The sequence below is a fragment of the Rhinoderma darwinii genome, chromosome 12 (assembly GCF_050947455.1).
Source record: "Rhinoderma darwinii isolate aRhiDar2 chromosome 12, aRhiDar2.hap1, whole genome shotgun sequence".
Taxonomy (NCBI): Eukaryota; Metazoa; Chordata; class Amphibia; order Anura; family Rhinodermatidae; genus Rhinoderma; species Rhinoderma darwinii.
In genome coordinates this window covers 56,204,623-56,221,127 of record NC_134698.1, presented here as the reverse complement: position 1 = coordinate 56,221,127, position 16,505 = coordinate 56,204,623, and the positions used below count along the sequence as shown (strand labels likewise).

The 16,505-nt window shown below is 47.5% G+C and overlaps 1 protein-coding gene across 1 annotated transcript; it reads right to left on the bottom strand.

Moving 5' to 3' along the window:
* Nucleotides 1-3,058: 3,058 nt before the first annotated feature.
* Nucleotides 3,059-5,675, bottom strand: SSTR1 (somatostatin receptor 1). Its single transcript, XM_075844829.1, has one exon. The coding sequence runs from the start codon at nt 5,118-5,120 to the stop codon at nt 4,014-4,016; it is 1,107 nt and encodes a 368-aa protein (XP_075700944.1). The 5' UTR covers nt 5,121-5,675; the 3' UTR covers nt 3,059-4,013.
* Between the last annotated feature and the right edge of the window lie 10,830 nt (nt 5,676-16,505).

The window sequence follows — 16,505 nt, the reverse complement described above, 5'->3', positions numbered from 1 at the left end:
TTATGGCGTTATCTACAGTGGGGTCTGTATGGCGTTATCTACAGGGGTTCTGTATGGCGTTCCCTACAGGGGGGGTCTGTAGGGAAAGTCATACAGCCCCCCCTGTAGGGAACGCCATACAGACCCCCCTTTAGGGAACGCCATACAGACCCCCCTGTAGGGAACGCTATACAGCCCCCCCTGTAGGGAACGCTATACAGCCCCCCCTGTAGGGAACGCCTTACAGCCCCCCCCTGTAGGGAACGCTATACAGCCCCCCCCCTGTAGGGAACGCCATACACCCCCAATCACTCAAAAAAATGCGACCTACAGTGTGAAAAGACAAAAGACATGTATCCCCTATCCACAGGATAGGGGATACATGTGTGATCGCTGGCATTGATAGGGAGAGCGGGGGACCGAAAGTCCCCCGAAGTTCTCCATCACTCACCTCTGACTTCCGGTGTCTGCGCAGCTCAAGTGTGACCGGCGCTCCATTCATTTCTACGGAGCTGCCGACACAGACCCCGGAAGTCCGAGGTTTGTGATGGAGAACTTCAGGGGACTTTCGGTCCCCCGTTCTCCCTATCAATGCCAGCGATCACACACGTATCCCCTATCCTGTGGATAGGGGATACATGTCTTATGTTTAATGGCAGAGCGGGGAGATACTCCCTGCTCTGCCGTAGTGTTCCGTGGCATCGCGCTGTAGCAGCCATAGCGGCAGCTAGCGGAGATTCCGGCCAAGGTGGGGGCCCGTGCCGGCAGGTGACGCGGGCCCCCTCATGCCGCGGCCCCGTAGCAGCCGCTACGGCTGCTATAGCAGTAGTTACGCCCCTGTGTTAGGGGGAGTTCACACTGAGGTTTTTTTCGCGAAAAACGTCAGAAAGTGCCTCCCATTGAAATCCATGAAATTTTTCCTGCGAGCAGTAAAAACCGCATGCGGGAAAAAGAAGCGCAATGCCCTTTCTTCGGGCGTTTCTGTCTCTGACTTCCCATTGACAACAATGGCAGGCAGAAAATGCGTTTTTTGCTGCGTTTCCCTGCCCACGGCCCGATGGCCGAAAAACGCCACAAAAAAACGCAATGAAAAACGCGGGAAGTGTTCTACCGGCAGGTCAAAATATGCCTCAAAATTCCGGAAGGAATTATGAGGCAGATTTTTCTACATAAAAACTTCTCCCTTCTGACATGAACTTTTTAACTTCATCTACCTGTCCTCTGCAGTCTGCACGTCCTCCACTCGTCCTGTGTCTGTCCTCCGCTCATCCTATGAGTTCTCCGGCAGTCCTGACTGTACTGTCCAGCCGCCCGAAGTCTTACGTCGCACCGCCCCCTGTCCTCTCCCCTGCCTGAGCGCTCCTCCTACCACCAGCATCGCCGTCCTGTCCTATTCATCTGTGCCAGATTGGCAGTGCAGTGTAGCGGCTATCACCGGGCCCGGGCACCCGCCCCCTCCCTCCCGATTGGTAGTGCAGTGTGGCGGCTATCACCGGGCCCCCGCCCCCTCCCTCCCCTCATGCCTAGTGTTGTGATGCTACTAGGCATGAGGGGGCCCGTGCCGCCAGGCCTGGTACATAAAATGTAATGTGCCTGTCAGGGCGACACGGGCCCCCCCATGCCGCGGGCCCCGTAGCAGCTGCTACGGCTGCTACTGTGGTAGTTACGCCACTGAACGGGCCCCCTTCCCACGCGGGGCCCTTGTGCAGCTGCACCGGCTGCACATGCGGTATGTCCGCCCCTGCTCCCACCAATGTTTAAATGACAGAGGTCAGGGGAGCAACGCATCCCGACCACAGTCATGCTTTTGGTACAGGCTATGTACACCTTTGAAACTTTTTTTTTTTTTTTTAAATAAAAAAAAAAAGTGCATCAGTGTGATTGCTGCAATATATATATTATTTTTATCTTTATACTTTTTGTAGATACAGCTTATTTGCATTCTGTATACAGAGCAGCTGTATCTTGCACTGAATTCTGTACCCATCAGGTTCAGTGTCCACTGGTCCTGCATGTCTCTGACACGCAGGACCAGCTGTTATCGATCACATCTAAGTTATGAACTTTGACATGCAGGATCCATCTATTATCAATCACATCTGAGACATGCAGGGCCAGCTGACACTGAACCCGTCAGTCCCGCTGACCTGACGGATTCAGGTGTCAATGTATGATACAGATGCTCTGCATACAGTATACAAATAAGCTGTATCTCAAAAAGTTAAAAATTTTTTGAAGAAGAAGTATTTATGAAGTTGCACCAAACACATGGATACACATTTTTTTTTTATTTTTTTAAAAGAAAGGAAAAAACCTATTTTAGATGTACTAATGTGTATTTAAGGTGCACATAGCCTTTAACCCATATAGCCCCTCTCACATATAACTACTACTGACTATGCTTAGCAAAACAATCTGCATAAAATATATATTTGCTGGGGTAGCAAATAGTGAATAAGATAAAGTTGAGAAATGTTTCAATGGCAAAATAAGAATTATGTTTAACCTTGTTTGCAAGCTAGTCCACTAAAAGGCCTCAGAACATAAAATATTAGCCATCCTGTAGGTCTTACCTTGGCAAAGAAATCATTCCCACTGTCCCACTCCATGAAATACATTCTAGTATTCCTAGGAAACAACCTGCAGCGTTCCTCCTCTGACCTAATAAAACCATGTTCTAGATCATTTCACAGAAAGCAGGGGCAGAGAACGCATTTGCTCAAATGTTTAAATGGGTTTTCTCAGAACCATAAATTATCACCTATCCACATATGATTCGGGGAAAACCTGTTTAAAGCACAAAATGTTGGATAGAGCGCTCAAGAAATAACATTTTAAGACCGGGATCACACACCCAGTTGTTGGCAATATTTTTTTAGCTAAACATAGGACACAAAAAATGGAGATGCTTAAGACTTTTCTATATACCATTCCTTCCTTTTGTATCCACTTTTGGCTTTGACGTAAAAAAAAAACTGCATCAAAAACTGCATGTGTGAATCTAGGCTAAAATAATTTGTTAAATGATCTGAGGTTCCTGAAGAACTTGCAGTAGAATCCAATGAGATAAAGTCCATGTTTAATTTTTCATAAATATATTTCCAGTTTTAAAACACAAAACTTCTTGAAGAACCGTTGGTGCAAATACAGGTTAAATACAACCACTGTGTGGGGGAGGGGTCTTGGTTTGGCACATCGTAATAGGCACAATAAAGTATCACAGTAACTTTACAAATAGAAATACATCTTTTCCACATTCTATTACTAAGGTACCAAAATTAAGCAAATTGCAGAAATTTGCTAAAATAGCAGCAAAGTTGAAGGTTTGCAGAATTGTGCTTTCTAAGTCTCAGTTTTATTAAACCAGCACATAATTTCTTACCGTTGACTTACTAAATAAGGCAGAAACAAGAAACTGAGATCAAAGGACATCCTAGGCTCCAAAGGAAAGGATTTAAGATGAAGGAATGATCACAATCCCCCATGAAACACAGACAAAAGCAATACTGGAGGTTCTAAGAACACACAGCAAATGTAACCGAGGAGAAACAAAAAAGTGGAAAAAAAAAATACAAACACAATATCTACTATGGATAATGACTGATGAATGGGTTAGATATTAAGATCATACATTCAGCTGCTGTCTGTCTACATTGTAGCCATCATAATATAATCAAATCTAGCTCAATCCACTGGCATAGGGCTTAGAATGGCTGTGCTGACTGAAACAAAATTGGTAATTATCCTACGTGATCAGGATACCATACATATCTATATGACACTAATGTTATACAAGGGATGGGAATTTGCATTATTTACAATATATCAGTGCAATATGATCTTTTGTAGATCCAATAACATAATAAACCACATTCTAATAGGAATCTTTCTATTTCCCCATCTAAAACCAATATTCACAATTGTCAATGCCCCACCTGTGATCATAGATTGTATAAAATCGAGAGAATGCAATTCTTTAGTAGTGAGCTGATTTACTGAGAAAAGTCTTAGATTTGTCGCTGTATAAATACATTCTAGTGGGTCCTAGAGCTGCAAGTTCCATTGCGATAGGTGCTACCTGTTGTTAACATGCCATTCTGTAGATCCTCAGCACTGTATGCCCTACTTTTTAACGCAGTGGCATAATAGTCTACTGGTTCTTCGGTGGCATTTTCCATCCAGCTGAGGCATAAGACCTTCTGGAAAGACCGTCTAAAATTGTCTGAGAGTACACCATACAAGAAGGGGTTGGCACAACTGTTGGCATATCCAAGTGCTACAGAAAGTTGGCTGACTGTCGTGTCCCCCCTTCTGGCAAAAACACCCACTAGCTGTACAACATAGAATGGCATCCAACAGACTACAAAAACTGTTACAACTACAGTCACCATGAGCGTGAGTTTACGCTCAGACCTGCGGCGTTGCTGCCAGCCAGCTTTGAGTGCTACAACTCTCAATTTTGTGATGATGAGAACATAGCATAAGCAGATGGCAGCCATCGGCAGGAGAAAGCCCATCAGAAAGGTATAGAGGACAAAGACCACAACCCATCGTTGTGAGGGCTCTGGCATGTGTACATTGCAAGCCACTGTCCCATCACTATTCGGTATAGTGCTAGAGAAAATTATAATAGGCAGGATGATGAGCATGGAGAAGAGCCAGACGCCGAGGTTTACCATTTTTGCCACACTTGGACGTCGGTAGCGAGCAGCACTGATGGGATGTACCACTGCCACATATCGATCTAAACTGAGAACAGCCAAGCAGTAGACACTGGTAAACATGTTCATGGCATCCAAACTAAGAACCAGCCTACAAAGCAGTGAGCCAAATGGCCAGTGACGAAGAAGGGTAGATGTCACCAGAAAAGGCACACTCAGCATCAGAAGTTCATCAGCAATGGCCAGGTTCAAAATGTAGATATTAGTGGCAGTCTTCATCTTGGCATAGCGCAAAATAACATAGATAACCATAGAATTACCGCACAATCCTACAATGCAAACTAAAGAATACACAAAGGAAATGAAGATAGCAATTCCAGGGGAGTCTGTAGAAGTGTTATTCCTAGAGCTGTTCCCCCAGGTTGACTCTGCTGTATTCTCGAGGAACCCCATCATCACAGAGGTGTCATTTTGCAGCATCTTGACAATTTGTTTGAAGACTGCGGTTTGTCCAAAATACTAATTTCGTTTCTAAGACTTAATAAAGTTGCAGATAAACAAAATCCATGCCACCTTAAAGGCTGGCATTGCTGCAGTTCAATCACTTATAGTGGATACAAGCGTCAAATCTTGTCAGCAGAGATGTTCAGCCTGTCATTTTGTCATCTCCTGAGATTGCAGTCACCAAAGTGGAGGTCGGCTCAGAGGTTGTCACTTTTGTTCCAGCAGGTCCTCTCAGGGATGCATAGTAATGAAGGAGCTACTGTGCTCTGCTGCCGGATGCCCACAACCTATTCTCCGTCCAGCAGTGGTATACAATCTCTGGAGCTGCAATATTTGTTCCAGTCGGTAGCTAGGAAGCAAGGGCTGAAGGAGGAGCAGTATCCGACTAATTCACTGATCCAAAAGCATCACAAGCAGTTATCACACAGTGGCAAACGCTCAAGCAACATAGCTCAAAGGCTCCGGCACTGCAGACTGAGATGATGCAGGGGTGCAACATGCTGAAGGAGAAAACAGGGAGGTTCTAACCCTGTTGAGTTGGGAGGAGAGAAATTAATCTGTTATCTTCTCTTGGGACTGGTGTTTTACTTCTCTATTTTAATAGCTTTTTGTTTTGTTTAACCCTTGCTGGACACCCTACCCAGAGCAATCGGTCATCCAGAAGATCAATGATTTGCTGCTGCTATTTGTCTCTGCTCATGGTTGTCCGGGTTCTCTTCTGGTCATGTATGATGATCACTCTTCCTCTGCGTGCCTTACAATATCTTTTTCTCATTAACATTTTAATCTTTAGTTCAGATCCCACCTGTAGCACGCAGGAGAAGAGGTGCACCGGTCCATAGTGCCGGTGCTGCACAGGGTTTCGGCGTATTTCTAAATATGGATTGCTAGCCCAATTTATTATCAGGGTTGTTTTATTTGTCATTTTTATCAGTTCAATATACCGTGGCACAATGTTCCATTAAAAATTTGTTTAACCCTTTCTCATCCTACTTTGCGCGACTCCGATATCTTTGTATATGCACAGAGAATAATTGGCTGTTCATTGAGAACATAAGTTAATTCCACAAAAAAAGCAAAAGTCCCAAGATTTGATCAACGATGTAGCCTGTAGCCAGAATCACGTATTCACTTTAATGAAACTGTGATACATGTGTTCTAGTGATTAATGGGGGTCACAGGTCCCCACTGATGACATCTTCTGTCATGTCTCAGTGAGCCTTCCCTTTAAAAGCAGAATTTGAAAGTTCTGTAGGGAAAGCATAGCTGCATGTTATTATCAGAACACTCCATAGAGCAATTCCAACAATGACATTGTATTAGAGGATTTCTTTTCATTCAATTCCCTCATGTGTTCTTTTAATTGTCTCTAAGATGGATCTTTAGCTAAAGTCTTCCACTTCTTGTTTGATGTTAGAAGATATGTAAATGTCTGAAGAATAAATTACTCTAGGATATCAAGGTCTCCTGTGCTTGGTATCATCTAGCTGACCTGACTAAACAATTGTTGAGACGAGATGCGAGAGAATAGCATTTCTATACGTAATCATTCCTTATTGGCAGAATTGATTACAGCCACAATAGAGCTGCACACAATTAATTTCAAGGGCAGAAATTAACCCATTTCTAACTGACTGTAGTCATAATAATGAGAAAAATGCAGAGGTTTACAGGCCGAGTAAAATAGTCCCAAGTGTCCACAAATGTATAGAATATCACTGATAGTGAACATGTAGGCCCCTAGACTGTACGAAAGACGACGTGGCCCGATGTGACCCGATCTGTGCTGGAAAGTGCGGTCTGTGAATTGGAGCGATGAGATTGCAGCAGGGGCGTAACTAGGAAAGACTGGGCCCCATAGCAAACTTTTGACTGGGGCCCCCCCCTCCCCTGGGTGTCACACAACCCCCCCCTTGTAGATAGTGCCTTTTTTACAGCCCCCCCCTGTAGATAACGTCATACAGCCGCCACTCTGTAGATAGCGCCATACATCCCCCTGTAGAGAACGCCATACATCCCCCTGTAGAGAACGCCATACAGCCCCCCTGTAGATAACGCCATACAGCCCCCCTGTAGATAATGCCATACAGCCCCCCTGCAGAGAACGGCATACAGCCCCCCCTGTAGAGAACGCCATACAGCCCCCCCCTGTAGAGAACGCCATACAGCCCCCCCTGTAGGGAACGCCATACAGCCCCCCCTGTAGAGAACGCCATACAGCCCCCCCCCCCTGTAGGGAACGCCATACAGCTCCCCCCTGTAGGAAACGCCATACAGCCACCCCCCCCTGTAGGGAACGCCATACAGCGTTCCCCCCCCCCTGTAGGGAACGCCATACAGCGTCCCCCCTCCCAAAAAAATGCGACCTACAGTGTGTCCTACAAAATACATGTATCCCCTCTCCACAGGATCTCCACAGGATAGGGGATACATGTGTGATCGCTGGCAGCGATAGGGAGAACGGGGGACTGAAAGTCTCCTGAACTTCTCCATGACAAACCTCTGACTTCCGGCGTCTGCGCAGCTCAATTAAAATGAAAGGAGCGCTGGTCACGCATGCGCACAAGCACGACCGGCGCCCCATTCATTTCTACGGAGCTGCCGACACAGACCCCGGAAGTCTGAGGTTTGTGATGGAGAACTTCAGGGGACTTTCAGTCCCCCGTTCTCCCTATCCCTGCCAGCGATCACACATGTATCCCCTGTCCTGTGGAGATCCTGTGGAGAGGGGATACATGTCCTGTGGAGAGGGGATACATGTCCTGTGGAGATCCTGTGGAGAGCGGATACATGTCCTGTGGAGATCCTGTGGAGAGGGGATACATGTCCTGTGGAGAGGGGGATACATGTCCTGTGGAGAGGGGGATACATGTCCTGTGGAGAGGGGATACATGTCCTGTGGAGAGGGGGATACATGTCCTGTGGAGAGGGGGATACATGTCCTGTGGAGAGGGGGATACATGTCCTGTGGAGAGGGGGATACATATCCTGTGGAGAGGGGGATACATGTCCTGTGGAGAGGGGGATACATGTCCTGTGGAGAGGGGGATACATGTCCTGTGGAGAGGGGGATACATGTCCTGTGGAGAGGGGATACATGTCCTGTGGAGAGGGGATACATGTCCTGTGGAGAGGGGATACATGTCCTGTGGAGATCCTGTGGAGAGGGGATACATGTCCAGTGGAGAGGGGATACCTGTCCTGTGGAGAGGGGATACATGTCCTGTGGAGATCCTGTGGAGAGGGGATACATGTCCTGTGGAGAGGGGATACATGTCCTGTGGAGAGGGGATACATGTCCTGTGGAGATCCTGTGGAGAGGGGATACATGTCCTGTGGAGAGGGGGATACATGTCCTGTGGAGAGGGGGATACATGTCCTGTGGATAACCTGTGGAGAGGGGATACATGTCCTGTGGATATCCTGTGGAGAGGGGATACATGTCCTGTGGAGAGGGGGGGGGGGTACATGTCTTTTGCTCTATTTTGCGCCTTCAGGACCAGACACCGTTTAGCCATTTTTAGCACGTGTTAGTTAAATGGCTCTAACTTTTTTATTTGTTGGGCTAACAACGTGATTTTTGCGACGTTTTTTCCGTAGACAATGCAGGTTTCATTTTTTATCGTTTTTATACACACCTTTTTTGCTATTTTAGAATTTTTATTCATAAAGTTTGAAAATAATAGTAAAAAAATAAGCTTTTTTACGTTTCAGCTATTTATTTTTTTTGGTAATAACATAGTTTTACCCTAAAATAGACCTTTTATTTGTGATCGCCATTGTTTACCATAAATTTTTATATAGTACATGTCTATATTAGGGTAATTGGGTCAGCGCTAGCGTTACAACAATGATTGGCGGGGGGAACATGTTTTTTTGGGGTGGGTATTTTATGTGTATTTATTATTTAAATTTTTTTTGCACTTTACTTTATTATTTTTTTATTACTATGGTCTGTCCCCCAAAGGTCAAAGAAGACCTTTGGGGAACTTTATATATTTTCTTTCTTTTACACCATGTTTTTCCACTGTAACTGGAGCTGCACAGCAGCCCCAGTTACAGGGGAAATCAGCCCTCTCATAGTGACGATTGTCACTAACTGGGCTGTGCTGGGTCTAGTAAGACCCAGCAACAGTCTGCCACTAACGGCACCCGGCGATCATGTGACCAGTCACATGATCACCGGGAGGAATAGAGACAGCGCCGCTGCTGCTGTCTCTATTCCTGTACACAGCGCGCATTCAGCGCTGTGTACAAGTGATCAGAGAAGACAGAAGCAGTGAAAGCTGCTTCTATCCTCTCCTCAGGGTCCCCGGCAGTCACTGACAGCCGGAGACCCGACATTGAGCTGCCTGATCGCGCGGGCAGCAAGTTAAAACCCGAGCCGTAGAAAGTCTATGGCTCGGGTTTTAAGGACCCTGACCGCTGGCCGTAAAAATAACAGCCAGCGGTCGGAAACCAGTTAATGGCAGAGCGGGGAGATACCTCCCTGCTCTGCCGTAGTGTTCAGTGGCGTCCCGCTGTAGCAGCCATAGCGGCTGCTAGCGGAGCCTCCCGCCATGGTGGGGGCCCGTGCCGGCGGGCGACACGGGCCCCCTCATGCCGCGGGCCCCGTAGCAGCCGCTACTGCTGCTACGGCGGTAGTTACGCCACTGGATTGCAGCCTATGATTTAATTAGCGGCGAATCACATGGCTTCCCCTCTGGTACAATGTAGCTTCACTGATTGCAGTCAATTCATAGACAGCACTCATGTCGGTTCGATACAGAAATTGGTTTTCATGACATAAAAGGAAGGTGAACATTATATTATTCTACGAGTCAGTCTATAAGGAAGAGCTACATTCAAAAAATATTTGGTACTAGCAGAAATACGACTTTGCACGGGTCTATTTGTTTGTGTGTGTGGTTAAAAACGTTCTTGGCAGTGAGGCATCTTGTCAGCCTGGAGACGGACTTGGGTCTGCTGGAGAGTCTCTGCTGCTCGTCTGTCTCGCTGGGGAGTTTCAGCAGCTCGCTGTTGGCTGTGACGCATCTTGGCAGCCTGGAGATGGGCTTGGGTCTGTTGAGAGGTTTCAGCAGCTCGGGCAGCAGCCACGCGCTTTGCTGCAGTAGTTTTTTGTCCAAGTGCAGGGTTCTTTTTTTGGAGACATAACTGGTCTGAAAGGGGTTCAATTTATGGGCAAGCTGAAATCCAGTATAGGTACAGTTTTGCATAGGTACAGTCCATTCACGGCGAGTAAAGAAAGATTGCTGGATTGTTATGGAAACCCGGTGTAAAACAAACATGACTGGGTTGTTATGGGAGCCTGGTGTAAAACTGTGTGTACGTCCGTGAGGTTAAGAATGAAGAAGCTGCGAAGCCAATGGTGCCATATTTACTTTTGTATCGCAATTTTTTGTGAATATGTCGAGAACGGTAGGCCCTAGAGAGCCGAAACCAGATGTAAAACCTTCTAAAGCAAATAATTTACTTATGTGCCAAATTTGGTGCGGATTGGTCTAGTTGTGTGGCCGTGCATAAAGGACAGACTACAAAACAGCTCCTGAATTTCAGACGTTTTGTGTACGCGTTTTTCGCGGCGTCTTTTACGGACGTAATTGGAGCTGGTTCTCATTGGAGTCAATGAAAAACGGCTCCAATTACGTCCCAAGAAGTGACATGCACTGCTTTGAGGCGGGCGTCTTTTTACGCGCAGTCTTTTGACAGCGGCGCGTAAAAAAAAAGTTTGAGAAGTTTTTTCGAGCGTAATTCGAGGCATAAAACGCCTGAATTACGTCCGTAAATAGGGCGTGTGACCCTTAGGAGCATTGCTGCTTGCTTACATCCAAAAGATGGAAAACTTTAGGCCGAATGCACATGTTGTGTATTACGTGCGGATTTGCCGCGCATATTTTCATGCGGCAAATCTGCAGCATAATACATTACCAGCATAGGACTATGAAATTCCAGGAAATCTCACGTACATGCTGCAGTATTTTCCCACATGTAAATGTAAGGTTATGTTCACACATAGGATCAAAAACGTCTCAAAATACGGAGCTGTTTTCAAGAGAAAACAGCTCCTGATTTTCAGACGTTTTTTGTGCCACTGGCGATTTTCACGACCGTTTTTGGAGCTTTTTTCAATAGAGTCTATTGGAAACGGCTCCAAAAACGTCCCAAGAAGTGTCCTGCACTTCTTTTTCGCGGCCGTTTTATCGCGAAAAAAAACGCCGCGAAAACGCTCCGTCGGAACGAAACGCCGTTTTCCCATTAAAATCAATGGGCAAATGTTTGGAGGCGTTCTGCTTCCGATTTTTCAGCAGTTTTTCGGGCGTTTATGGGTGCGTGAAAATCACGCACAGCACACGGAAGCACTTCCGTGTGACGCGCAGGATTCGCACAACAGCAGTAAAAACTATGAATGTAAACAGAAAAGCACCACGTGCTTTTCTGTTTACAAACATACAAACAGAGTGTCATAATGATGGTGGCTGTGCGAAAATCACGCAAACACGCATCATACGCTGCTGACACACGGAGCGGTTATGTACCTTTTGCATGCACAAAACGCCGCGTTTTTTTGTGCGCGCAAAACGCACACGCTCGTGTGAATCCGGCCTAACTGCGGTGTGGATTTTAAAATCTGCAGTATGTCAATTTATCTTGCGTTTCCACTTTCTCGTTTTAAAGAAAAACACACCAAAATACGCAGCATAAAAACGCACCTATTTCCGCATCATAATGAAAAAAAACGCACCTAAAAACGCATTAAAAAAACCTGCTTTTTTTGGCTTCGCTGCGGAATTACGGATTTTCCGCATCAAATTACGCAACGTGTGCATTCAGCCTTAGGGTCAATGCACACAATGCGTATTACGTGTGGTTTTGCCACGCGTATTTGTGTGCGGCAAAACCGCAGCGTAATACAGTACCCGCATAGACTAGGAGATTCCAGGAAATCTCATGTACACGCTGCAGTATTTTCCCACACTTAAATTGACCTGCGGTGCGGATTTTAAAATCTGCAGCATGTCAATTTATCTTGTACTTCCGCTTGCAAATTCTATCTGCCTAGTGCAGAGGAAATTTGCACCAAAACACGCAGCATGAAAATGCAGTGATTTATGCATCAAAACGTAAAAACCACACTGAAAAATGCATAAAAAAACCCACCTTCAGGTGTGGTTTTTCCCTGCAAAATTTTTGTGGTTTCCTGCAGTTTTGCTGTGTATTTTCCACAGCAAAATACGCAATGTGTGCATGTAGCCTTATAGACCATGGGCGTAACTATAGCCAAAGCAGCTGCTGTGGGGCCCAGAGGCTCAGGACATCCAGTCAAGGGCAAGAACATTGTATAGTGACCTTCTGTTTAAGTCTCTCATGTGATGTCGTCTGATATATGGCACTACTATCTATCATCTATAGATCTATATCTACATAAGAAAATGGCGACAAACGTGTGCTAAGAACCTCACTATTGTAAGTAGAGTCAGCAGTAATATATATATATATATATATATATATATATATATATATATATATATAAACGTATATATATTGTTTTAGGTGGCATTGGTGTTCGCAGAGCACTGTCGCCATTTTCTTGTGTATTGATTTGCAGTCACAGGCGTTCTTGCACCTGTATACATGTTTATTTCATTTTGTTGAAATGTGCTGATCAAACTCTTGTCTGTATTATATCTACATCTATCTATTTGAGATATATATTTACTACCCTAGGGGGGGCCCACTCAGCAGCTGGGTGTTTTACGCTGCCATCATGGCTCCTCCAGGAGCGGAATCCCTGGCCAGAGCATTGCTGACCCTCTGACCGGAGATTCCACTCCTAGAGAAAGCCCACGACTTCCCTGTCCATATATGGACAGTGACGTTAGGGGCTCCTCCAGGAGTGGAACCCCCAGCAAGAGTGTTGTCTAGGAGCGGAATCCCCTCAGAGCGCTGTCGACACTCTGGCCGGAGATTCCACTCCTAGAGGAAGCCCCCTGACACAGGGGCGTAACTAGGAAAGACTGGGCCCCATAGCAAACTTTGACTGGGGCCCCCCCTCCCCTGAGTATCACACAACCCCCCCTTGTAGATAGTGCCTCCCTATAGATTCCGCCACACAGCGCCCCCTATAGATAGCACCATACAGCCCTCCCCTGTAGATAACGCCATACAGCCCTCACCTGTAGATAACACCATACAGCCATCACCTGTAGATAACGCCATACAGCCCTCCCCCTGTAGATAACGCCATACAGCCCTCCCCCTGTAGATAACGCCATACAGCCCCCCCTGTAGATAACGCCATACAGCCCTCCCCCTGTAGATAACGCCATACAGCCCTCCCCCTGTAGATAACGCCATACAGCCCTCCCCCTGTAGTTAACGCCATACAGCCCTACCCCTGTAGATAACGCCATACAGCCCTCCCCCTGTAGATAACGCCATACAGCCCTCCCCCTGTAGATAACGCCATACAGCCCTGCCCCTGCAGATAACGCCATACAGCCCTCCCCCTGCAGATAACGCCATATAGCCTATAGTTTGTCCTACAAAAGACACGCATCTCCTATCCACAGGATAGGGGATACATGTGTGATCGCTGGGACGCCAAGCGATAAGGAAGTCCGAGGTCTGTCATGGAGAACTTCTGGGGACTTTCGGTCCCCTGTTCTCCTTATCGCTGGGTGTCCCAGCGATCACACATGTATCCCCTATCCTGTGGATAGGGGATACATGTCTTTTGTAGGAACGACCCCTTCAGTGGCATTGCGCTGTAGCAGCCATAGCGGCTGCTAGCGGAGCCTCCGGCCATGGAAAGGGGGGCCCGTGCCGGCGGGCGGCACGGGCCCCCTCATGCTGCGGGCCCCGTAGCAGCCACGGTAGTTATGCCACTGCCCTGATGTCCCGTTCCATATATGGACAGTGACATCAGTGGCTCCTCCGGGACTGGAATCCCCGGCCAGAGCATTGCTGACGCTCTGGCCAGGGATTCCGCTCCTGGAGAAGCCCCTGACGTTACTATCCATGTACGGACAGGGACACCATGGGCTTCTCCAGGAGAGGAATCCCCGGCCAGAGCGTTGGCACCAATCTGGCTGGGGATTCCACTCCTAGAGGGAGCCCCAATGACGCCATCTACAGGGAGGGGGTGTGGTGCCATCTACAGAACGCACAGTGACGCTATCTACAGAGGGCATTGTATATATGGGGGCAGGGCCGGCCATAGGATAGATGGCGCCCCATGCAAAATTATCTTTCGGCGCCCCACCACATCATAAAATAAATGCCCCCCACAGTATAATGCCCTATATAGTGCCCCCACACAGTATAATGCCCCCCATACAGTATAATATTATAACCCCTTCAAGGACACAGTATTTTGTCCTCTATTTGTGCCCACACAGTATTATGCCTCTAAGTACCTGTAGTACCCCTACACAGTATAATGTCCGCTTACTGACCCCAACACAGTATAATGTCCCACTCCCCTGGCTGCCACACACAGCCCCCCCCCCCCTTGTAGATCGTGCCCCCCCTGTAGATTGTGCCATACAGCCTCCCTGTAGACAGTGCCATAATCCCCCACCTCCCTCTTGTAGGTAGTGCCATACAGCCCCCACCTCCCCCTTGTAGACAGTGCCCCAAAAAAAATATATTAAAAAAGTGTACTCACCTAGGCCCCATTTCCACGACAAACTGAGCTGCTCCACGACGGGATCCTTGCGTAGGCCGGTGTGATCCAGTAGCCTAGTACAGAGGCAGCACTGGAAAAATAAAATTTACTCAGGGCACCCCTACCAAATACTGTTTCAAGAATGACAGAAAACGGCTAAAAGCAAGCACTACCCTCGTAGGGTATGTACACACAGCATTTTTGTAAGGCAAAAAAAATCTGCCTCAAAATTCCCTCAGGAATTTTGAAGCAGATTTTGAATTGACAGCGTTATTTGACCTTTTTCTTTGCTTTTTTTAAAGGCGTTGAAGCTAATGCAAATGACGCAGTCAAAAAAGCACTCCAAACGAGCGCCGTAGGTATTTTCTGCCTCCTATTAATTTAAATTGGAGCTCAGAGGTGGAAACCACTTGAAGGCCATCAGCCCGCCCAGGGGCATAACTAGGAAAGACTGGGCCCCATAGCAAACTTTTGACTGGGGCCCCCCCTCCCCTGGGTGTCACACAACCACCCCTTATAGATAGTGCCTTTTTTACACCCCCTCCTGTAGATAACGCCATACAGCCCCCTCTGTAGATACCGTAACATCATATAGCCCCCCTGTAGATAACGCCATACAGCACCCCTGTAGATAACGCCATACAGCCCCCCCTGTAGATAACATCATACAGCCCCCCTGTAGTAAATGCCATATGGCCCACCCTGTAGATAACGCCATACAGACCCCTTTGTAAATAGCGCCATACAGCCCCCCCTGTAGATAACGCCATACAGCCCACCCTGTAGATAACGCCATACAGCCCCCCCTGTAGATAACGCCATACAGCCCCCCCTGTAGGTAACGCTATACAGCCCCCCCTGTAGGTAACGCTACACTGCCCCCTCCTGTAGGCAGGGCCGCCATCAGGAATTTCAGGGCCCCCTACAGCTACATTTTCTGGGCCCCCCTACCGTGGCACCGCCTGTTAACGGTACTCCGTCCAGTACTATATCATGGTACCCAGGGCCGCCATCAGGGGGGGTATTAGGGGTACTGATGTGAGAGGCCCGGCCAAACCTAATTGAAAGGGGGGCCCGGCAAACTGCCGCGACTTGCCTTTGGTAGAAAAAAAACAGGCCCCTGCAATGGGGCCCGTTTTTTTCACCAAAAGAATGTCATGAGCTGCGGGCCCCCCTTTCAATTAGGTTTGGCCGGGCTTCTCACATCAGTACCCCTAATACCCCCCCTGATGGCGGCCCTGGGTAGCATGGGGGCCGTCAAACACCGCCGCCCGTGCGACCGATCACGCGCACCCGCAAACTCCCGCGCATGCGGACCGGCGACCGCCTGGAAGCGCGCACCGAATTTTGAGGCAGATTTTGACCTGCCCACACTATCTTGCCGCGTTTTTTGCCTGCGGCGATTGAGGACAGCAGACAGAAAACGCAGCGAAAAATGCATTTTCTGCCTCCCATTGATTTCGATGGGAGGTCAGAGGCGGAACCGCGGCAAGAAAGGACGTGCTGCTTTTTCATTTTCCGCGACTGGCTCCCATTGATTTCAGATTAAATCAATGGGAGGCGGTTTTGGAAGTTGTTTGGTGCTGATTCTGACGCAGCGTCAGAGTCAATATCAAGGCCCAAAAACTCTCTGAACTGGTCCTTATTGTTAGGGCTTATTCAGACGAACGTGTAATACATCCGTGCAACGCGCG

Bases quoted from the DNA above. Each gene is read 5' to 3' on its own strand.
- SSTR1 (XM_075844829.1), bottom strand. From the start codon at position 5,120: ATGCTGCAAAATGACACCTCTGTGATGATGGGGTTCCTCGAGAATACA.